This window comes from Cricetulus griseus (genome assembly GCF_003668045.3).
Source record: "Cricetulus griseus strain 17A/GY chromosome 1 unlocalized genomic scaffold, alternate assembly CriGri-PICRH-1.0 chr1_0, whole genome shotgun sequence".
Lineage (NCBI taxonomy): Eukaryota > Metazoa > Chordata > Mammalia > Rodentia > Cricetidae > Cricetulus > Cricetulus griseus.
This window is the reverse complement of record NW_023276806.1, coordinates 58,749,718-58,774,242: the sequence shown is the minus strand read 5'-3', so window position 1 is coordinate 58,774,242 and position 24,525 is coordinate 58,749,718. Positions and strand designations below refer to the sequence as shown.

Genomic DNA, 24,525 nt, shown 5'->3' with positions numbered 1-24,525 from the left:
ATTCCCTTAGATTTCATAGCCTACAGAGTCAGCAAACTCTCCTGAAGTCACGGTCCAGTGGATTCTGTAAATTAAGCTGGGTGCACATGAGACAAACTATCCATTTTGGGGGTTGACCCCTCCCCAAAAGGCCCTCAGGGCCTTTGCAGATAGAAACTCTTGGCTATGATCTGTGGTCAGTAAATACTCTAGGTGTAATTCTCAAACCCTTTCTAATTGTCTTTAGAAATCATTACCACAAAGTAGTGCTTTTTTTTTTTCCTACACCTAAAGTGATTGCATGCATAAAACCTCTTGATGAAGTACCCAGTGCATGCACACATCGGATCCTTTTCTATGGGGCCAGGGGACAGAATTCACAACAGTTGTTTGTCACAGCCTGTGGTTATAGTTCTATCCATCTACACATCCTGTTTCTGGTCTGGAGGCAGAATGAACCTTGAACAATAAGAAAGGGGGCTCTACCCTGCTCTGCCTCTGAATGTTGACATCAACCTTTGCATCCCAAGCTGAAGAGGTCAGGTACGCAGCTTCACTACGGGCAGTCTGCAACAAGAGGCATAGCGAGCCCACAAAGCAGTCCATGCATGTGGCCATGTTTTTAACAGTTGTGTTATCCTGCAAGGGCAAAGGATACCTTCTTTATCCTGCCTGCCATAAAGCATTTGCCAGATTGCCAGGGATGCACAGTGAGCCTAACTCTGTTGACAGTCTGTGAACACCAGGTTCAAAGTCTCTGAATCCCTCCTGTAGCCTATGGGGCACAGCCCAGAGACAGCAGCAGACATGTTTCAGACAAGAAGCAAGCAAGCCTGCTCTCTATCTGCCACCTGTGACGTGTGCCTAGCTTTCTCGCCACCCCCATCAAGCCAAAGCCATGCAGAGCAGCAGCATGTCAGCCCGCCACGTGTAAGCACACCAAGGCAGCAGAGCTCACTTTCTCCCAGCTGCTTCTGCAGCATCTGCAGCTCCTGTTGAGCCTCAGCCAAGGACACCACCGGTGTCTCACAGCAACCAAGAAGGGGAGGGCCAGAGGGCCTGAAATGCAGGAAGCTGGGTGGAGTTGAGTGCATTGGTGCCTGGGAAAGGCTAGCTGGCTTGGGTATGGAGTGAAAATGAAAGCCTAGAAATAAAGAGTTAGGGAGAAAGGAGACATCATTAGAGAGACAGTAAGAGAAAAAACAGAGGAGGCAGATCATTCCCTGATCAGATGTGGGCCTGTCACGTGGCCAGCACCTAATGTGGTACAGGCTAAACCAACAACAGGCTGAATGTTATTCCTAAGAATAACTTGCTGTCTTGCGGGTCTCTCCTCCTTATCCCTTTGCCAGGTTCGCCTGCATAAATATCCTCTGCTCAGCATGGAGGCGATTGGCTACAGAGCAAGATGGCATGACTCACCCCTACTCCACCAGGATGGCTGTGCTTATTTCCTTAAAGGCTCAGGGATGCTGGTCCTAGCCTGTACCAGCCCTTCTCTCTGAGAAGACATCTACTCATCCACAACTCCCTTTGTTGCTGTGTTAGGATCATCCTGAAGAGGGCAGGCTAGACCAGGTATTACTAGTAGGTACACTGGGACTCTGGAGGGAGCAAACTTCAGAAATCCAAAGCAATGTGTTCATTCACATGATGAGAAACAGCCATGGTACTGTGGCTGAGATAGTGGCTTGCAAACCTCTGAGAAAGCTATTTAATATTTTTATTAGCTTATATTAACTGTATAGGAGAATGGGCTTCATTGTGACACACACCTGTGTGTGTGTGTGTGTGTGTGTGTGTGTGTGTGTGTGTGTGTGTGTATGTGTGTGTGTGTGTGTGTGTGCCTTGATAGGATCTCACTATGCAGCATGGACTAGCCTCAAGTGCTGGGTTAAAGGTGTGCACCACCAACTCAGTATATACAGACTGCCTTAGTGCTTAGTAGTAGAATGATAAATTCTCTGAGTAGGACCTGGAAGCTTAATTAAAAAAAAAGCTTTTCCCCCAGTGATCCATGTAGTTCATGTGCCACCAAACCTTTAGAAACACTATGACAACCTAATGTTTTAACCTATTTCTTTTTTTCCAGTGGGGAGCAGGGCAGAAATCAATACCATCCTGCAGAGGAGTCTTATGTAGAAGACATGACTATATCTATAATACATCATTGGTCCCATGACTACATCAATACACCATTGGTCTGATGCTGATACTGCATCAGAGTGATACTGTAGACACCCATGCTGCCTAGAGACGTAGCCCAGACATCTTTTAGGAAGGCACTGTGATGTTCAAACCCCTGACCTCAGGCTCTGTTTGAGCTGAAAGCATTTAGACACAATTTCTGTGAGTAAGCCATCCTTTATAAGCTCTTGTTCCAGGTGCTGTGTGCTCAGACCCAAAACCACAGGGTCCAGGCTCAGGTAGAGAGAGGATACATAACCCCTCTTCCTTAAGACTGGTGTTGAACTGCTCTTGGGATGAATGAAGGTGGCATAAACTAGGACTATGATTTTGAGGAATCAGACCTCCTGACACACTACATGAAGGTAGCCAGCCATAGAGGAAGGCAGGAAGTGGGGACTGGCTTTTCTCTGCCGTCTCTGAAGTGATCAACAAAACCACTGACAACTATGCTGAGACATGAAAGTGAATGTTCCCCTCTCATTGTCTCCGGGATATGCACCATGTCCATATCATAGACTACCGATCCATTCATAAATCCACTGATGGTAATGTAAAAGAAGCAGCATTTAGCTATGATGTTAGCTGCATCACCTATGGAAAGAGGTGGTGGCATGAGTGGGATTAATAAATGTGAGTTTCTTTCTGTTCTTTGGCTATTGTAATTCTATAAAAATGTTTGCTCCTATTCCCCAGCATGAGTCAGAGAAAGAAATGAAGATGCTTATTAAAAAGGATTAGTCAACTATTGATCAAAACCAGTTCACAGATCAAAGCTTGTTGCAGATTGCTTGTTTTCCAATTTTTAGAAATCAGACAGAGATGGTGAATGAGAATGGCCTCCTGATGTATCTAGGATGTAATGGATTTAGGCTTCTAACAGTTTCCACCCTTATCTCTGAAGGAAAACCAAGCAGAGAGCTGAGAGAGGGAGATGAAGCTCCTGCCCCACTGGCTGTTGCATACCTGAATGGGCCTGGCGGGCCTCCTTGGGGGTGTTCTGGGGAGTTGGCAAGATGATGGGGCTGTTGCTGGACTTGACCTTAAGCCCCTGAGATGCACTGGTTGCTGATGGTTTAGAAGACAACACAGTAGAATGACTCGAATGATGGATGGACTCTACAAAACCCATGAATGAAAGAAAATGTTTGATGTTCTTCAGAGAACTGGAACCCAGGCCTTATATTATCCAGGAGTACTAGGGCCAGAGGTTGGCTGTCATAAATTGCCCTAAGGACAAGGACCATTTGCAGTATTCATTTTCTTACTTTTTAGATATCTCTTTCAGTAACGGAACCACCTTTGGGGTGACACAGGGAGTCGAGAACCTGGAAATCCTGAAGGAGAACATGTGGAAGACCACAGATACTCAGGGGCCACTGTGCAGAAACTGCAAGGCCATGAGGCATTCTACCTCAAGGAAGGAGGTCTATCAGACAGATTCAATGAGCAGTGAAGGTTGGTCACCATCTTCTCACTCGGGATTACATGTCACATGTCAATGATGGCAGAACTCAGAGTGACACAATTACTTATAAAGTCAGCGATAGAGTGAGGATCTAACCAATGGGAGCCTGGGCTTGGGACTTGGTCCCAAAGCCATGTTCTGTTCAGTATGATACACCAAAGTAGACTATAAGGCCTGGATCCCAAGGTCTCCTCTCAGTCTAGACAGAGGAGGTGCCATTCCAACAGTGGAGGCTACCTGAGTGACCAGGCGAAGGCTTCTTCTCATCATAGAGTGTGTACTCGCTGGCTACGTCCATGTCAGAGCAGGCCTCTATCTCATCAGACAGGAAGGACGTACTGCTGGCAGAGCGGTGGGAGTCAGACAAGGCATGGCTGCTGGGGGGTGAGAGAGACCGGGTGTCCAGCTTGGCCTGCAGGACTTCAATCACTTTCTCCTTCTCCTGTAGCTCCCTGCTGAGCCTGGTGGGGAGAGGAGCAGACCACAGGTGAAACCAAGGTCACCCAGACTAGCTAGCCCTCACTAAAGCCTACAGGAAAACCGACGTAAGCCAAAGGCACCATTCCGTATAGAATATAAAAAGAACACATCTCTAGGTATGTGTGGTGTAAAATGGATAGACAACAGTGGCCACACAGTGGCCAGGTCACATGCTGACAACAGCAGAGGCACAGCCTGTCCTTTAAGGCATGGCTATTTAATGGATGGCCCCTAAAACAGCAGCAGTCTGAGGACTATTAGCATCTCCAATAAATATAAAAATTAAAAGGAAGCCTTGAAAACTGTAGAACAAACATCTCAACATTCAAAACTATGCTAAGTGAAGTTATCTAGCTGATGCAAGTGTAGGTCCACAAACACTGTGTCCTTCACCACAAATATTCTGAGAAACACTTACATGATCTGAGGCACAAACATGGCAAAAAGAGCTCAAACCAGTGGCCACAAATGACCCTGAGCCAATGTCTTCAAGAGCACTACAGACTGAATATTTTCCCTAAGGCAACATTGTTGCCTTCCAGGGACTGGCACCATCTCTACCTATTTCTCTGCATATAGTCAAAGGATTCTTTTTTCTCCAGGGACATTAAGTGACTGCTGAGCTAGCTGTCAATAAAGTCTAGGGCAGGCCAACCTTGCAGGAAGCTCATGGGGTGGGAAGTGCAGGGACAGGGAGGAGACTCTTGAGACACACATGGTTTATTCATGAGTCAAGACTGCCTCTAGCTTACCACTCCCGAAGCATTACGGTGGCAATGACATTATATCAAAAGAAAAGGAAGAATTTGGAAAAAACATAAGTGTTCGATGAACAAATGAATTAATATCATTCAGTCTTCCCTTCTGGCCTGTGACCTTGGGGCTACCCTGTCTGTGTCCCTTTGCTAGACTGTCTTCTGAATTACCTGAGGGCCAGCGGCTCAAGCCCAGCTTCTTCTTTCTCACTTTTATGATCCTCTGAAAATCAAGTTTAGAAAGAAACAGAAGTTAAGCAGGTTCTATGTCACACATTAGAAAGCATGAGTCCCACTAGAACACAGAACAGTGATTATGCTACACATAGGTTCAGGAAAGTTGTGTGTGTGTGTGTGTGTGTGTGTGTGTGTGTGTGTGTGTGTGTGTGTATGGGTGTGTCTGTGTGTATATGTATGTGTATGTGTGTGTATATATGTATGTGTGTCTCTATGAGTATGCCTCTGTGTGTATGTGTGTGTGCATGTGTGTGTGTGTGTGTGTGTATGTGTGTGTGCTTCTGTGTATGTGTCTCTCTCTTTCTGTGTGCATGTATGTGTGTCTTTGTGTGTGTGTCTGTGTGTGTGTGTGTCTGTGTGTGTGTGTGTGTGTGTGTTTGCACGAACTTGTGCACATGCTTAGGGAGGCCAGGGTATTATTAATTAATAATGCCTTGGGTATTATTTCTCAGAGGATCTACCCACCCACCGTTTTCTTCCTTCCCTTTTGAGACAGTCTCTCACTGAACTTGGACTCACCAACTAAGCCAGGTTGTCTGGCCAGCAAGCCCAGGAGACCCATGTGTCTCTGGATCTTCCAGGGCTGTGATTACAAGTATGTGTTACCATATACAGGTTTTCTTATGCAGACTCTGAGGATTGAACTCGGGTCTTCTTGCTTGCAAAGGCAAGCACTTACTGACTGAACTGCTTCCCCAGCCATAGGCTATGCCTTTTTTTTCCCCAGCATAAATTAACTATACAGAATGATGGCTTTCATGATGAGACTTCCACAGATGTACATAAGATACTTTGATCATAAACTCCTCTGTGGCTCCCACTTATCCTCACCGCTCCTGCTGGGCCCTCTTCTGTTCCCTAGTATCTGGCCTCCTGCTTCCATGCTCATTGTTATCATCTGGCAGCTCATCTCCTGATTCCACTTGTGAGAGAAGCCCTATGATAACTCGTCTTTCGGGAGGTGAGCAGGCAGCTCACCGAAGCTCACCAGTGAAGTCACCCCTGACCTACTGCTCACAATCATGACTTCATATGTCCAAACTGGGGCTAAGAACTGAAATATATTTAATCTCACTGATCACAAGACCCCTCCCCAGCTATCCTCTGCAATAGTCCAGCCTCCACATTCTGTGGCAGCCTGGCTTCTACATACACAGCCATGAGACCACCAACTCTTTCACATCAGCCTTCTTTTGTATCTGAGATGACAAGTCCCTTTTCCTGTAGGTTGATCCAAATTCATAATTTTACACCTTGACCTCTTGGGTTCTGGGATTATAGGAGTGTGCCACTATGCCTAGCTCTACAGATGTAACAGCCATGCTTGGTGCTGCTCGTGGAGTCCTGACTCAGAAAGACCCTCAAGACGTGAAGGGAACCTGAACTGTGGGATAAAATACTGTTGTGAAGGAGTGGTAGCCACCTGAGCCCAAGTCTGTGCCAGTGACCAACTTACTAGTGCTGAGTTTGCAGGTGAGTCTCTCTATCAGCTGACCCCCTTGGGTGAGTTGCTCCCGGAAGCTCTGGCCCAGGTAGTAGTCAATGTCGTTGCTCCTCAGGAGGTCCTCAAAAGACTTTACTGTGTCTTTTGCATGTTGGGTAAGAAGATAACAAATGCCTCTCCCTTCTCGTATTTTTTGACGCAGATATGATAGTTCTCGGGCCTGATCCTGAATCAAGGAATCATATTTTCTAATGTAGAAAAGAGAGGAGAGGAAAAATGGAAAAAGAGGGAATGGTAAGTTATGGTGGCTTCCTCAGAGTCCTCTGTGAGACCATACCTAAGGGACTCCCCAACTCAGGAATCATACTATCCATGGAAGGTGTTTAAAAGTAAAGTCCATGCTAAAATCTATGGCACCAAAATGTTTAGGGAGACATTGTTCTTAGCTCTTCTATTCAAAACTAAGCCATGAGTTTTATGAGAGTAAAGAAAACCCCACATTTTACATCTCAGATGGCTTCATGTAGTGTGGACACACAGTAGATACTCTATAAATATTTACAACTTTTTAATCATAAGCCTATCAAGGAATTTCTCTATCTTCTATTTCAAATGCCATAGGATGCATGAATTTCTTCTATGCTCTGATTCTGTGGCAGATGGCATTTTGCAAACATAGTAATTACAGTCTCCTATGTTATATGCTGTCCTGCAACATGGCTTTGGCCAGTTTCCACTGGCGAGAAAGATTTATTCTCTACATAGTTAGGTCTGGAAGACTCTGTGACCATGTAAATCTAGATAACACAATGGGGGTATCACTGTGCCAAGTTGAGGGGTAGTTCTTTAGCTGCCTGATGAGATGTATTTCCTGTCCTAGATACTAGACAAACCAAAGTTGGAGGAGACAGCCTTGACAATAAAGCCACATGGAGAAAGGAGAAGCAGGAGCTTAGGCGTGGATAAAGAATCCATGCCCACCTCAAAACAGCCTATCAGGTCACTCTGGCCACAGCTTTGACCTGACTGCAGCCACATGGGAGATCCAGTCATCCCAGAGAACCACTAGAGTTGGTAAAGTCACGATGCCTTAGAGAGGTTCCTAACTTAGCAGTAGAATCAGGACATAGGCTGAGTTGTCTACTCAATATTTTTCAGCATAAAGTACTAGTAACCCTGATAATTGAAAATAGTATTGAGAGCTTAATATGTGCCAGATACTAGAAGCACATGTTCAGTTAAGCCCAGTAACTGTCCTTGGGTTGGGTTCTCACTTATCTTCACTTCATAGATAAGTAAATAGATGGGGAAAGGTTAAATAGTTTGCATAGCTTGTAAATTGCAGGGCTGGGTTTCCCAGTCAGGCTTCCGAGACTGAGTTTCATCGCTACCCTGTACCACTTAAACTGTCACATTTTTAACATCTTTAACAGGACATCCCAGAGATTTGCCACCACCATCCGATGTGGTGCTGGTTGGCCCTGTGTCTCCCCTCAGCTCAACCTCTATTCAAGCAGTGCCCTTCTGATTACCTGGATACATTCTCCCTTACAACTGCCAGGGCTGCTGTTCCAAGCACAGACTTAGACATCAATCAGTGGGGCCTGAACAGTTCCCCCCTTACCCAGGCCACGAGGCAGACCTAAGCTCCTCAGAAAGCTTCCCCTCTAGTCCGGTTTTTGGGAGCTGGGCCTCCAGCTGGGACACTCTCTGGATGAGACTCTCCAGGTCCTTTTTGGCCTGTAGCCCTGGAGGGTAAAAAGCCCCAGTGCCATCAGACAGCCACCCTTCATCTTCATCAGTGACACTATGAGGTGAAGACCCCTCAAGGGTTGCAATGGTTCTCAGCTTCCGGGGTCTCTCCAGACTGGAGGAGTAATCACTTGTAGCTGAAAGGGACCGGACCCGGCTCCTGAGGTTCTGAATGACTTTGTTGGCATTCTGGAGCTGGGCTTTCAGATCTCTGATGTCCTTCCTCAGGATAGAGCTGTCATCAGAACTGCCATGCACTTGAAACTCCTCCTGCCTCCCCAGGTTGTTCCCGAAAGGCTTCTTTGCAGGTGGGCTGTCCAGGACGGGGTCCAGATACCCCTGATCAGAGCACAGCCCCTCCAGGAGCATCACAGGCCTTGGGCTATTGTGCTCCTCACACTCTGAAAGAGAGAAAGACATCTTCCTGAAGAAGAGCTGGAGGTGCTGCTGTGGCCACTCCATTGTGGGGAACAGGCTGGTCACAGGATCAAGTGCTGGGGTAAAACCCAGAGCAGTGCTTTCTTTAGGTCGGGCTGTATGTTAGGCACTCATGTTTAGCATTCCTTCCTGAATAGGCCTGTGAGCAAGGTGCAGCCACTTTTCATCTTGTTGGCTGGAGAACCCAAAAGCTCTCCAGGAGGCGGTGAAGGTGGTAAGCTAGCTAGTCACAGACCATGCAGAACACACAGCAGACCCAAACCCTCCTGTGCCCTGTGCCCTTAACACACAAGTCAGTCAGTGCCTCCTAAGTGAGACATTAACAAAGCCTCATAGCTTTAAAATGAGCATAAGGACTACAAAACAACAGTGCTTCTGCAACATCCCGGAACAGTGCTATAACTTAAAATGATTGGGCTAGATCAGACAGTGGTGGCATGCACCTTTAATCCCAGAACTCAGGAGGCAGAGGCAGGCAGATCTCTGAATTAGAGGCCAGCCTTGTCTACAGAGTGAGTTCCAGAACAGGGTCCAAAACTACAGAGAAACCCTGTCTTGAAAAACCAAAACCAAACAAAACAAAATACAAAACAGACAAACAAACAAAAAACCAAAAAATAAACTATTGGATTGTAACAGCAAGAAAAGTAGGCCCAGGAAAACAAGACCTTCCAAATAGATCAGTCAGTATATTACCACAAGCTGTGCCAGGGCGGTGGCAGCCACGATGACAGTCAGTCACCATTTTACTAGTAAAATGTTGGTCAGGGTATTTTACTAGAGTTTATTCATTTCGGTTGATATGAGTACCCAGTGAGTTGGACAATTGCTTTATTGCTGTTTTAGCGGATGGAGAAATTGAGGCACAAAGAAAAACTGGGTTTGCACCAAGCAGTCTGATCTTTGGATATCTGTCCCTGACTGCCCCACTATACTGCCTCAGCTTCAAATCTGTAGGAATTCTGTGGTTCCCAATAGTCCTTTGTGAGTACAAAACCAAAATTTTATTCTAAACTTAAGTTTAGGTATACATCAAAGCCCACATATCAGTTTCCTAATAAAAAAGCATAGGTATTTCTCTATAATAGCAGTTATATTGAATTCTTTTTTATTAGCCGTGTGCTAGAAGCTATAGAAGTTCAAACTGGTTGCCCCATTTTGAAGAGTTCTCCAAAGTTCCTGTCCTTCCCTGGTCCTGGGTCTCCTTCAGTCACAACTCCCCTGCCCCACTGCTCATCATGGGTGGGAGTGGCCTCAGGCGTCCAAATGCAGCATTTGACTCTAGAGAGAGAAAGGGGCCCTGTGTGCTTACCGGGGCTGGTGGTCTCGTCACGGTCAGCTTCATTCTCACTCCGGCCACAAGTCTCGTAGCCCAGGTCTTGAAGGTCCACCTGGATTTGCTTGCTGTCCTGTTTCACCAGGGATTCACCTGTGTTTGGGAAGAGACAGTGGGTGGAATAGGGTCCCACATGTTACCCCAACCTCAACGGCACATACCCTAGCCTGTAAGGCCAAGAAGTCAGAGCCAGGCTGGGGAAGAGGTTTTCTTGGACCCTGATGGGAGAAGATACAGCCTGTTATAGTTTATAGGCACCCTCCCCACCTGGGTGAGCCCATGGTTGCCATGGAGAGGCTCTCTTCTGAAAACTGAGGCTTAGTTGAGACTAGACATGGACAAGTCAGGAGTTACATGTTGCTGTGTCAGGAAGCTCCACTGAAATCATTAGGCCCTGTGTCTATAAGGTCTTAGTTTCAATGGAGCTGAGGTGATTAAGAGTCTTGAGACATCTAGCCCTGCCCTGTCCAATAAGGTAGCACTTACCTACCTATGATTATTCTTTATCAAACTAACCAAATTCAGCTTGCTAAGTTCATGCAGCACTGTCCCTGGGTTAAGTATTGATTCTAGAGCAACAGGGATGCTGGGATTTTGAAGAATCTGTTACGGTGCAAAGGAGGGGAAACATAACACACAGAGAACCAAGTCAGCTAACTGACAGCCCTGGAAATCAGCAAGTACAGACGTTAATCTGTTTCAGCCCTTTATTTTTCAACCTAGATTTAAAGATGTGTTTATCTTTACTTCACATGTAATGAATGTTTTGCCTGTGTGTACATATGTGCACTGTGTGCATAGCTAGAGGCCAGAAGAGAGTGTTGGATGCCCTGACCTGTAGTCACAGAGGGTTGTGAGACACCTGGTGGGTTCTGAGAACAAAACTGGGGTCTTCTGCAAGAGAAGCAAGTGTTCTAAAGTACTGAGCCACCCCCAGCCCCATCGCTGTAATGTTAAAACCTTGTTTTCTTCCTTTATTCATTACATCCATGTACAGGTTGGAGTAAAATATTCACACACAGTTCTATAACTATAGTCGTGGCTGAAGTGTTTACAGGTTGGGGTAGAAAGATAAAAGCTGAGAAACAGGTGACTTCATGGGGAGAGGACACTTTGATGACCATAAGTTGGTGACACTCACTGAATATGGCCCTGTACTTCTCCAGCTGGTTTGCCTGGGCAAACACAGTGGCTTCTGAGATGAGTAGCTTCTCCTGGAGGTCTTGATACCGTTGTCTGCACTGAGCCAGCTGGGAACGCAGGTGTTTGGTGGACCCTGATAGGCTAAATTCTGGCTGGTGTCCAGAGTCTTGGGCCTGGGGTTTGTTCTCCAGCTGTGAAAGGACCCAGTACAAGTATTAGGTTACCCTCTATGTGTGACAGCCACCTCTCTGTCTCTGAACACTGTGGACTGCATGCATTACGTGCTTGCCACAGCAGTTCTCAGGCCATTTGGCAGTTCTCTATCTTCCAGGCAGCTCCCGGGCAGCTGGGATAATGTTACATTTATGTTTCTCTCTGCAGCACTGCAGCACAGTGCCAGTCAAGTTTCTAGAACAGCCTGTAGTAAACATTTACACAATCGCTTGCAAGGAAGATGTGGAAATCTCCACTCCATCCTCTCTGCATTTCTGTCCCTGGAGCCCTTCTCAGAATTCTCTATTTCACCAAATCTAAGGCAAAGTTCCTTCCCTCAGAAGGGTATCAGTGACCTCTCACGAGGCCATCACACAGACACTCCAGAACCTCCGAGGAAGCAGCAGTGGTAAGAAGATAGCATTGCACACCATTGGTCTGGCCTCCATCAAGACCCAGAGCATCCCAATAGTATGGCAGTCACATCCAACAAGAAGTCAGTGTCTGAACATTCTCCTCCACATGCTGAGCACCTGGAGGGCAGACATCAACTCATAACCCACATCCAACGCAGTGTGTAACTAGGAATTAAATGCTCAGAAACACCCATTCAATGGTATGGAACCCTTTCTAATAATGCCGAATGGATGCCTCCAATTACAGAGCCCTGCTTGCAGCATCAAAGTACACCCCCCCTCAGTACTTCCTGACCCACGTGGCAGAACAGTGTAACACAAAAACTGAAACCTTGGCCCTTCTTTGGGTTTCTCACCTTACCCTGCCCTCACTTACTTGGTGGGTGTCCACTGAGAGGGCTGCCCCGAGATTGAGGCTCTGGGGTCTGGGGCCAGGCCTTGTGGTCACATTCTCCTGCTCTTGGTGTCGATTCTTCCCAGGGGAAGGCAGGCCTGTGTTCATCCTGTCCACCTCCCTGGCCAGGCGCACGAGGAGCTCTGGCATCACCTTGCTGCTCCCCTCAGAGTTGCTCAGGACCAGCTGTTCTTTGAGGATGTTGATGATGTTGTGGGCACTCTTCAGCTTCCCCTGGACCTTTCTGAACTCAGCCTGAAGGCTGCTCTCATCCACACCCCCTTTGTCGGCCACAGTCTCCACCATCACCTCGCCCTTCTCCTTGTCTTCCTCGACCTCCCATCCATCAGACATTGCTTCTCCCATCTGCTCTTTCAGCTCTGCATTCTCAAGGCAAAGGCTCAGCATGGTGTTCCTGCAAAGGGCATACAATAAGTGGCCAGATTTGGCTGGGTCCACAGCTCTGCAGAGACCTTTTCACACACATCTTAGTGTGTGACAGACTCAGAGCCATTCAGGTATGTAACTGAATCTCGGAGACCTGTAACACGCCTCACTCATACATGAGAAGACCCAGGGAGGGAGTGGGGAAGAGTAGCCTCACAACACATGCTTCCATAGCTGTTTGATGGCAGCATTACTAAAAGATCATAAAATAGACCCCTGGTCTATTTTTCTTTACTTAGCCACATAGTTTCACATGGTTTAATATTCATGACCTCTGGAACACACAAGCAATCTTACAATATTAAGTTTTAGCTTAAAAAAAGATAGATTCTGCCTATGACAGATTTTTTATTGTGGATTTTATCACTGTATTAGTTATCACTGATTTTAAATCACCGAGTGATAAATTAGGGCTCAGGGATATAAAAAATAAATAATACTAATCAGAACTGTAATAAAAATGTATTTAATTATTTGCCATATTTCTGGTCCATGCAATAAGACATAACCTTCCAGAGAGCAGATGCTGTGTTTGCCCTATTCATCTGTATTTCTGAGACCACTACACATGCCTGACACTTACCTAAAACATCTCAATTTGTTGAAGTAATGAAATGGACTAAACTGAGAACACAGGGATAGAAGACAGACAGACAGACAGACAGACAGACAGACACACACACACACACACACAGAGAGAGAGAGAGAAAGAGAGAGAGAGATTCACACGCTAAAAAAAATCAGTACTTGGGTATGCACCTAGACTAGGTTTCTCAGAATCCTAAAGTTTCAAGCAGAAGTTGTTAGGTGTGGACTCATGGGAGAAAATACTTTGGGACATAGAACTCAGAGAGATTTTCAAAGGAGAGAACGGTATAGGTCTGCTCCCAAAATTAGCATGTAGGAAGGAGGAAAAAGGAAGGTATATAGAATAGAATATTTAGCTAGTTTTAAATCTTTCTGTTTTGTGATGAAGCCCGATGTATTCACACTATAAACTAATGAGTGTAAGGCTTAACAAGGGACTGAGTGTTAGGTATATTCTATTTTTTACATCAGTGTTTAAGGTTGAGTGGAGGGTTAAATAACTCAGATTTTCAGGTTAATAACTCTATAGAAAAATGACAATAACCTACAAGGTTATCTGTACATGGTATATATAGAAAGAGATGCTATATTTCATGACATCACAACTAAATTCACACACATAAATGCCTAAATTAACTTAACATTTTAACTTAGGTAAAATGTAAGGAAAGAATTATCATGACAATTCAACAGAAAAGAACTGATACCTAGAATAATAACAAGATTTAAAAATAATTGTGTGTGCGTGTGTGTGTGTGTGTGTGTGTGTGTGTGTGTGCGTGCGTGCGTGCGTGTGTGCGTGCGTGCGTGCGTGCGTGCGTGTGTGTGTGTGTGTGTGTGTGTCCATTTGGAGACTGGAGGTTGACATTTGGTATCTTCTTTGATTGCTCTCCACCTTCTCTTTTGAGACAGGGCATCTTACTGAACCTGACACAGGAGCTAACCAATTGGCTGGGCTGACTGCCCATCAAGTCCTAAGGATCCTCCTATTTTCCCTTAGTGCTGGGATTTATTGGTACATGAGGCTGCTAGGGATCAAACTTAAGCCCCCAATGCTTATGTGACAAGCACTTTGCCTATTGAGTCACTTCTCCAGAATCTTAGTTGTTTTATTTATTACTATTATTGTTGTGGTTGTTCTTTTAGGAAACATAGAATATAGAAGAAAGGCTTGGGTATTAACCAATCAGGAAGGAGTGCAGCTGGCTGGCTAGCTCAGTTAGTTAGTTATTTAGTTATTTATTTATTTAGTTAGTATCTGGGCAGCAATAGTGAGCATTAGTATACCAAATTAAGAGCAGATTATTTTAGTAACAAAAGTGGTCATTACCTAACACTATTAACCTTTCTCTAAAGAGTTTATAAAAACATGAAGGCATGGAGCCTGTGCTGTGGATAACCCATGGTTAGTACTGACATCTTAGACGTAGCAAGGTGAGCTCTTGGCTGAGGTCGCTCATCATCCTGGGAAAAGTTGGGGCATACCTGATGTGGGACACAGAAGAGAATCCTGCTTCCTCAATTTGAGCCTTCAGCTCCTTGAGTTCTGCCTCAGCTTTTCTCTTCTCCTCTAAGTGCTGGTGGACTTCAGCCCTCAGGTGGAGCAGTTCTTCCTGAAGACACCTGTTACTGTCCCCCCCAGCTGAGGAAGGGGGCTGAAGACTTATTTTCTGGGTCTCCATGGTCGCCAGGCTTTTCTCCAAAGCCACCTTGATGAGCTGAAAGAAAACCATTGTTTAAAGAAGTTAGGTCACTGAAGGGGACCCAAGAACACAGGCAAAGGCAGCTTCCTGGTGGAAACAAAAGACAAAAAAACTCAATGATCTTCTCTTTAGGTCAGTCATAAGGGCCCTGGGATTGGTTTGGGAAGCAAGGACCCATGTAGTGAGTGGGAAGGGCTTGCCATCTGAGGAAGAAGAGAGTCCAGAGTTGGTGAGAAACATAACGCACCCACCCACCCTGAATGCAAGCAAATGCGACTTAATCTGGTCTAGTAGATGCCAATATTGTGGTACGTCCCTTCATAGGGGCATAGAGTCCCCCGAAAGTTTGCTTTGAAATCAGAATGCTTTACTGACCCCAGAGCACTGGATGGTTGACTGTGAAGGTCATGGCTCAGGATGCCAGGGCTCAATGGCTAAACCCCTGCCTGCAGCTCAGACTACAAAGAGGGGATAAAGACTTAGAGTGCCTGCACCCACTCCCAGAATTAAAATCATGGAGCTAGAGGTACAGCAAAGCAAGGCCAATTCCACTGACAAGAGGAGAATCACCTACAATCACAGAGTTTGAGCTTAATCCACCCTACTGGACATCACTGAGTTTTCCTTTTTGATTAACACCTTGTGTCAATGCTGTCAGCTAAATTCTGTAAGTCTAAGCATGTGAGAAGAAAACAAAGTAGAAGATTTCACAGTGTCTTTCTTCTTAAGGATTTCTCTTGACATCACTCCCAAATGTTTCATTTAAAACAGATTTTAAAGTGCTTTTCCCAAGTGGAAAGTAGGGAGGGACTTTCTTATCATACATGCTAGGTTTATCTCTAACTATTTTCTGCACTTTTATATGGGTATTAATGCAACTCAGAATTTGGGTGTGATGACCCAAATTTAATTTTAAGGATTTCTTCCACCTTCCTCCCTCCTTACCTTTTGAAACAGGGTCTTGCCTTACAGCTCATATTGGCCTCAGTCTTGCTAATATCCCAGGCTGTCCTTGAACTCTGGGTTCTCCTGGCTTATCCTCCTCAGTGCTAGGTTTATAAACAGGTGCTACTGAACACATCTCAACAATACTCTCCATACTTCCCAGTCACGTTGGCTTCTTTTTCCTCTCAGTGGTACTGTTCGAAAGTTATACTCAATTTCGGGTCAATTTTGACTTTCACTTTTCACCCCTCCACACAGGAATTTCTGTGTCATGCTGTTATTTTATTTTGCCTCTATTAATATTGTGAGTCATGTTTGTCACTTATAAATTTATTGTGGTTATATAGGATTATGTCCCAATTACATAGCCACTAAAATAGCTAATGTGCATCTCTATAAACCATTTTGGTGGTCACCTAACTACAGAATGATTCATATAATTATTTGTTTTATACATTCGTTTAGGTCACTAACATATTGAACAGAATAGGACCCAGAACAAGGTATATGAGTCAATGGTTGGTAGAGCAGCTTGGCTCTACAAAACAACAGCTTAGCAAAAGCTGTTGACTTTTGCTATTCCTTGTAACAAAGCTAGGTCATGCCTGTACTGTGTGTTTGTGGTAGAGCTCATTCATAGCACACATGTAATGATATTTAGTACCACAGCAATTGAAATTGTCAAGTGATATACAGTCATATAGAATAGAGTCCTAGACACAGCTACTCAGTCTTTAGGCATTCAATCCCATCCAGGCTTTGAGAGTTCAGACTAGAGACAATGTCTGTAAGACTGCTGCCTGGCATAGTTAGCTGCTGCCATCTCCATGGTGTTATCACCCAGCAACGGTAATAGAATAAAGGACTGGGTATTGGACAGGACTCTTTTGAAGACTTATTACCATAACCTTCGCTTAACTAAGTTATGTGCCAGGAATGGTGGCCCATGCTTGTAATTCTAGCACCTGGGAGGCTGAGGCAGGAGAACTAGAAGCAAGGCTGGCCTGGACTACATAGTGAGGGCATTTCAAAAGCGCCCCCCCATAATGAATAGGTAGGCAAAAATACACAAGTAAACTTTATGTTACCTCTCTGTATAAACCATTTGCAATGAACATAACTAAAATCATCATTAGACTTGAATATGGACACAATAGCTACTCTTTTCTTAACTGTGAGTGTTGTTTATGCTTTAAAACATCCCAGCTTTAATGAGGTCTATCCATTGTTAAAATACCTTCCTGTGTGTGTATTCAACTGGTTTCAGTATACCTATTTTCTTTTAAAGGGAAACATGTTGATTCATGAAATATGGATGCCAGAATGACCTGAAGATTCATCAGGTCTGATTTCTCATTTTAAAATAAGAAAATAAATCATCACTCAGATACAGAGGTGTCCAATCTTATAATGTAATACAACATTAAAATCTACAAATGTGCAGGGCTGCATTCACAGACATTCAGGGACACATGGGGCCACAGGTTGAATGCATATGGTAGATCTGGCCATTATCAGCCTAATTGGAGTTTTCACAGCTCTAAAAGGAAGTCCCCCCCAACTTTATAATTGAAATATAAACGTATGAAAAGTGAGTTAGGATCTAGACTCATTATCTTTTACTGTCTATGACAAGCAAATATTCCTGTTCTTTTTCTCACTAAAACTCCTATCCAGTGCGTAAATGCTAGTGCGATTCCTCTGGGCCCAGTTAAATTGTAATTCTCTTACTGTTTTTCTCTTATCACTTAACTCACCTGTGCAATTTGACCGTTTTGACTGTTTCATAGGCCCTACTTCAGAAATGCACTTTCGCTTGAATGGGGCCATTTTGTTTTCACCCTCTCTCTTCATATTTCCCACAGCAAAGGTCAATTTTCAGACAATATTAAAGATATTAAGAAATCATCGTTTCTCAAAAAATCAAGTGTCAGTCATCATCAGGAAGATAAAAAACACAACCACGGGGAGCTGTTGCCTCACATGTATGAGAATGAGTTGTATATATTTTAAGAATGACAACATGCATGAGGTGCTGAGCTCTCGCCTCAGAACAACAATAACAACAACAACAACAACATGGAAGAAGAAAGAAAAGGAGGGAAAAAAGGAAAGAATAAAGAAAAAAAGGATGCTAAATTAGTATGCCTTTGTAGAAATGGCATGACAAGTAGTTAAAAAAAAAAAACTAGACAGATCTATATATGACCCAGGATTAACACTTCTGGGTATATACTTCCAGTGTGTGAACTGATGTTCACAAATGCCACAACATGGAGTTAACCTGGGTGTCTATGAATGGGTGAGTAAATTACATATAACGAAAAACTATTGGTCTTAAAAAGAGCAGCTATCCTGTTATTTGCTTAAATCTGAGAACATTAGGCTATGTGAAATAAAGCTGCTCATAGAAAGACAAATACCACACCACTTCCTTCTATGACTTACATGCGAACTCCAACAAAGCTGAGCTAACTGAAGTAGAAAGAAGAATGGTTGGTGGCCACCAGAGCTGGTGTGAGGAGGATACAATGTGGACTTGAGGAGTCACAAAGCTTCACACAGACAGAAGAAACAGGCTTTGAGGACAGTTGTTCATACGGTAACTATCAGCAGTAAGTATATTTTAAAATAACTAGGTAAATTTCAACTATCTCACCATGACAAAATCAAAGTAGGCAACGTACTGATGCATTAGTTAACTAGGCTTAATTGTTTCACTATATATGTGTATATCAAATCATATTGTACTCTATGCGTTTAATTATGATTTGATAATAAAATATTAGTATTTTTAAAATAGTTTTCCTCTTTTTCTGTCAGATTTAGTGTAGTGATCTTTCTGCATTTGGAAGCTGATTACTGATGAACTTTCCTGCATTGAATATGTTCAGATGAATGTCTGACTGCTCTCCCATGTCCTTTGTGGCTATCTCCCAGGCATTTATTATGGACCTTACAACTTTTTGAGATTGGAATTTTGTGGGCAATATCTAGGGAAGATTACTACCATGGTTAGACATGATGCTCTCTAAGGCAAGTGACTTCCTAGAAATGAGGAAACAAAGTTGAATGTGTTTGTTTGTTAGGGAAAGTGTGTATATGAGTGTGTTAAGAAGGGAGTGTGGCAGCCAGACAGTGGTGGCGCATGCCTTTAATCCCAGCACTTGGGAGGCAGAGGCAGGCGGATCTCTGTGAGTTTGAGGCTAGCCTGGTCTGCAGAATGATTTTGAGGACAGCCATAGCTACACAGAGAAACCCTGTTATCAAAAATAAAACAAACAAAAAAAAAGGAAGAAGGGAGTGTGGGGTCAACAATGATGGCTACAATAAGGAAGAGCTCAGAGGCTAATCCTAAAGGGAACCCAGCAAACAAATCTTTAGAATCTGGACACACGCAGGCAGTTATGGCAAAGCAAGCTTTATTTAATTGGTAACAGGAGAGTCACAACTCAAACTCAGCAAAAGATGAAGTGAACTCACAGTGGCTTCACATCCAGTGACATCATACACCAAGGTTCTTCCCACTCAAAGCTGGAAATCAGTTGCCAAGGTGACAGGAAGAAAATTGTGCTTACCCCAAAGATTCTTCGTCCAGGAGGCATACACTTTTGTCTATTAGGAAGAAAGCCCTGATCTGAAGGTCTGCTAACTTACAATTATACCGAGTACTTCCTATGCCAAGTACCAAGACAAGCGCTGCGATGTGTAGGGGTGAAAGTCTACTCCTGGGTGGGACTGACCTTCTCAAAGTAGAGTCTGGTCATCTTCTCAGGGTGAGGCTACAGGAAAGGAGGCTGGGGAAGAAATGACTTTACAAACCAGTTTGCCTGCAAGACTTGCAGCACCAGGATACTTAGAGAATGGTGATCAGGATCTGATGGCCATGGTATCCGTGTCTTCTGTTTATTTAATCAGAAGTTATTCCTGCCCCACAGCTGTTACAGTCATTGTGTCCAGCCAACATCCCAATCTGTTTAGAGTAGACTTCTGTTCATCCTGCAAATTCTCTCACCCAAGATGCTTGATGAAATCAGGTAGGGAGGAGCAGAGACATCTATGTATTGAAGCAGTGGTGTGTCTAATTAAAACTGCAGCCTGTTAGTCTGTGAGGATTCAGAAGGAGCAAATAGAGAAGTACAGCTAACCCTCAAAGGAAAGTGAAGGGTAGCCAGTCCTGACAGAGAGTAAGGAAACTCATGGTGATGTCTGGTGTCCCAGACAAACTCAGGTCCTCAAGAGCCCAAAATGATGCTAAATCCTATTCAGTTTGGGGTCTGTCCACTTGGCCTCTTCTTATCAGTTTAATGGCTGTCTCCTCTTTCTCTCATGCAGGAAATGTACAGGCAGACCCAGGAAGCCCCATTTTCCCTACATGTGTTCCTGGTAGCCCCAGGAAGATGTCACTAGAAAAGCCCAGCTTCTTTCTAGCAATGATCCCCATTTTCTACAACAACTTAAGAGCCACTTAAGGGCCTTTAGATGTGACTGTTGAATGTCTGGGACAAGGTGGAGACACTCAGTTCCAATGAGTGCTAGGAGCATTAAGGGTGACTTAACCTCTGAGGTCCAGGATATTTGCTCTTAGGCTTGAGACATTACACTTCTCTGATGGTGGGTCGGTGACAAATTCTGAGGCTTGGCAGGACTGGCTATTGGGTAGCCTGTCAGACCACAGAGCAAAGCTTCTCTTCTATTTCAAGGAGAGAGATCCCTGATTTGGAGACGTTCCAATCCCCTGGGAGTTTCTCAGACAAGTACTCTTGTCAAGGAGGCCCTAGGCTTTGCTATCCCCCCAGACAGCCCTTTCACATCTCTCTGTCTTCTGTTTTGTGTTTCAGTCATAAAAGCCAAAGAGAGGAAGCATCCATAGTCTTGTAAGTAGTGATTCTCCTGAAGCTAAAGCTACAGACAGGAAATAGTGACAAACGTGGGAAGGAAGGGATAAGAAACAGAAATAAGGAATAGAAGTAGTAAAAGCAAATGGCAGATTGAACAGAAAAAGATCAAGGAAAAACAGGGAGCAGGCCAGGGGTTGGGTTACATGAATGATGTCTTCTCCCTCCAGTGCATGACGACTGAAGGTGAGAGTCAGAGCCGAGAAAGCCTCACACCTGACACTGACTTACTTGCTGGTGGCTGTTGTGTGCAGCCTCCTCCTCGATGCTGTCTGTGAACTCTGTGCTTGCATCTTCAGTGTCATCGCCTGCCGCAGTACCTGGAAGAGAGTCCAGAAGAGAAAGGTGACTCCTTCACAGATGGCTCCCAGACGGTAGGTACAATTACACACTTGCCATCTACCTCTGTTTTTTTTCTGTTCTTCATACTCTTGGCCAGTGGCAGGGAAAATAGAACCAAGCCTTCTATGCAATGGTACTTTCTTCCTAAGAGTTCCGCGTAAGCCTTAAAACAAGCTCACTTTGATTGCAACACTTAGAAGCCTTTAAAGTAACTGTTCCTCTCCCCCATTTCAATGAATTCTTCTTCATTCTGTTCAAACACTAACATTCTCTTACCATGGCCAGCCATCTGCTGAGCAGGCCCATCATTTCCTGCTATGGGGCAGCTCCTCTCACCCTCTTCCATGGTTGGGAAGGGTTGTCCATAGGGTGACAGAATCTCTGGGATCTATGTTTCCCAGAGGTCAGGATGTGAGGCACAGAATGACCCAGGGGTTTTCTGATTCCTCTGTCTAAAAACCCCTCCTCTATACCTCTCTCAACCCCTCTTTCAGTGCCAGCATCTGTTGCCTGGAAGATTCTCTGTACTGCTCTGCTCAAATGGCATGTAGTCTCATCCTACATCTTCTAAAGATGTACCTGTCACCCTAGGGCAAAAGCATCTCTATCCTGCTGCAAAGGACAAGTGGCTTCAGTTACTGGTCTGGGCAAAGGTCCAGAGTGGCACTGGGCAAGAGAACCTTCACTGAGAGAAGACTTTGGTCATTAGTTTTTACTTAAATGGCCATATGTGGCTAGTGACTGCTATACAGGATGGCACAAACATGTCGCATTTATTCTCTTTAAAACTGATTATAATAAAAGATCAACCATGCAACTCTACATTAGGAACTGTGACCCACATTACTGATTATTTTTTCCCCTCCGCACATCAAAGAATATCTATTGTGATACTTTTGTATCTCATGGAATTTGCCAAGTTAGGGAACCTATTAATGCCAAGTTCTGATCCCACCTCAGCAACAACATGTTAAAATCTTTTATCTACCGAGTAACCTGGGGCTTAAAGAGATTCTGTGGTTTGTCTAAGGATGCATAGGTAGTTCTAACATGATTGGGGCTAGTAAATCAAGTGTCTAGACTCAGGAACCATTGTTTCTTATGGTGGAAAACCTGATTACTTCTTCCAAGACCAAAAAACTTCTCCCTGAACTCAGACACTCATAAATGAAGTCTCAACATGAAGAATAAACATTCACAGCTAGAATGATCATACTTCTTAGCTATGTCAAGAATCACTTTTCTTCTGCACACCAAGCAGAAAGTGGGCAGTTCACATCTACCTGTAAGTCCATGCCAGGGCATTTGCAATGGCTTGCTCACCTCAGCAAAGAACTAAGAGGTAGGTGATAAGTGTATTCTCCTAACAGCTTAAGACTCCAGTCTTCACTGTGGATGCTGCTATGCCTTCAGAGGAGAGCAGGATTCTATTCAGTAAAACCATGGACCAGGAGGCGGTCTACATCACTCAGCATCTTTAGACACCTCCTGCAGCCAGCGTACAGTAAGACTTTCCAACTATCTCCCTGGAAGAGCAGAATCATCTCTCTCAGGGGCCTGGTAAGGAGAGGTGAATGAACATAATCCCTAAGTCCCGAGCTGCTTTGGAAGCCCACTAGAACAAGGATGCCAAGTCATCAATGACATCTGTATCATATGATACTTATTTTTGGAAAATTTGTCCCTGTCCAACAGTAGAGATGGCCTTTCTCCTCCTGCAAAGAAAATGAATTTTCTCACCGAGTGACAGATCAAGACAGCAACCCTTTTCACTGTTTCCCTTTGGAGCTAGAAAACAACTCCGAGGGTCAAGGAAGCTCTGTGGGGTCAGCATTCCCATATCATTCTCGCTGGGCTGTAGAGTCTGCTCCATGCTGAGTCCGCATCCCTAAGTTATCCCTGCACTGGGATTCACAAGTAAGTTGGGGGCCTTTCTGATGCTAGAATCACATTTCTTCTATTCCCTCTGTAAACCACTTCAAGGACAGGATGCCTTGTCTCTGGTTTTGTCAGAAATTCCAGACAAAAGAATATTCCCACTTACCCCAACCCTCTATTACATGAAGCTTTTGTTTTTCTCTTTCTTAATGGAGCTTGATAGTTACTCTGCTTTTTGCTGAAACTCGAAAGCCTGGAAATGTGTGCTTGAGAATAAAGCAAAGAACACAAAGGAAATAGGAGAATAAAATGAGTACGTTGTCTCACACAAGGTCCTATTTGGAAGCAACCATTAGAAATCCCTCTTTCTGTTACAATTTCCATTTTTTAATGAATGAAAAGAATTTTTTTTAGGGCCGGCATGTGGCTTAGCGTTAAGAGTGCTTGGCTAGCGAAGCCCTGGGTTTGCAAAACCAGGCCTTGGTGTCACACATCTGTAATACCAGTACTTGGAAGGTGGAAGCAGGATCACCAGGAGTTGAAAGTCTTTCTCAGGTACACAGTGAGTTGGAGGCCAGTGAGACCCTGCCCCTCTTCCGAGAAAAATAAAAGAATTCTGTTTTGTAAAGGGTTCCCTTTTCTAAGCCTTTTACAAGGCAACAGAAGACTACTTTCTTAACTATCTTGGGACAGTCTAACCTTTTAAATGGAAGAGACCTAATACTTTTTATACTGATCATCTGTTCATTTTTGATAACCTATGAGATTCTCTGCTAGCTAATGATCTACCCGTTTGCAATAACCTTGATTCTCGGAGGTGAAGTTTCACAAGTCAGCACACAGACTCCACTGATATATTATCAGACACCGAGTCCTTGATGGATATTCTCAACGTGGTTCTTGGAAGTTCCTAGGCTCTGAAGCATACAAAATGGAGATGATACCACCTATTCCATTTGTACTTTGTTTTCTACCAGCTACATGATTTTACAAAGTACATGGAAATAAAACAAGTCTCTAAAAGGTAGCAGAATCCTAGAGTTGATAGTTTAAACATTGTGCAAATACAAGGTATCCTTATCAGTGAAGCAGACACACTTTTGTATGCTTAAATTGAAGATGGCATGGTGATTAAGAATGTGGACTCCGGTGCCAGATCATCTGTTTAAATCTGCTTTTGCCACTAGTTATGTGACTTTAATTAGGGTTCGTAATGCTATCTGTTCCAGGCAGCTGTTGCAAACTTCAAACAACTTCAGACTTCAAAGGGTTTGCTGACGCTGTGTGCTTAGAGCAGTGCTTGGCACACTGTGTAATCGGTAGGTCTTACCCTTAAACAGTATCATTTTGCTATTGCTGGTAAACTGAAGTGGTCCTTGTGCTGGGAGGCTGGGGGCTGGCAAGGCTGAAGGCCACAGAACCTAAATAAATGCAGGCAGCAGAGTGGAGTGTTAATCCTGATGATAGTGATTTCACCTGCAA

At 44.2% G+C, this 24,525-nt stretch overlaps 1 protein-coding gene across 8 annotated transcripts in view; it reads right to left on the bottom strand.

The window, feature by feature from the left end:
* Positions 1 to 24,525, bottom strand: part of LOC100772072 (myomegalin) — a 172,270-nt gene that overhangs the window by 16,490 nt on the left and 131,255 nt on the right. For 5 of the 8 annotated variants that reach the window (XM_035451273.1, XM_035451274.1, XM_035451267.1 and 2 more), the window contains 10 exons: positions 21,055 to 21,143; positions 14,763 to 14,995; positions 12,225 to 12,657; positions 11,218 to 11,410; positions 10,053 to 10,169; positions 8,175 to 8,703; positions 6,563 to 6,798; positions 5,041 to 5,092; positions 3,872 to 4,095; positions 3,133 to 3,285 (listed from right to left, as the gene is read on the bottom strand). In XM_035451273.1, coding sequence (XP_035307164.1) covers positions 3,133 to 3,285; positions 3,872 to 4,095; positions 5,041 to 5,092; positions 6,563 to 6,798; positions 8,175 to 8,703; positions 10,053 to 10,169; positions 11,218 to 11,410; positions 12,225 to 12,657; positions 14,763 to 14,995; positions 21,055 to 21,143 — 2,259 coding nt within the window. Of the gene's footprint in view, positions 1 to 3,132; positions 3,286 to 3,871; positions 4,096 to 5,040; positions 5,093 to 6,562; positions 6,799 to 8,174; positions 8,704 to 10,052; positions 10,170 to 11,217; positions 11,411 to 12,224; positions 12,658 to 14,762; positions 14,996 to 19,330; positions 20,032 to 21,054; positions 21,144 to 24,525 lie in introns of those variants that run through there. The other 3 variants (XM_035451270.1, XM_035451268.1, XM_027393763.2) reach the window with 2 other exon arrangements.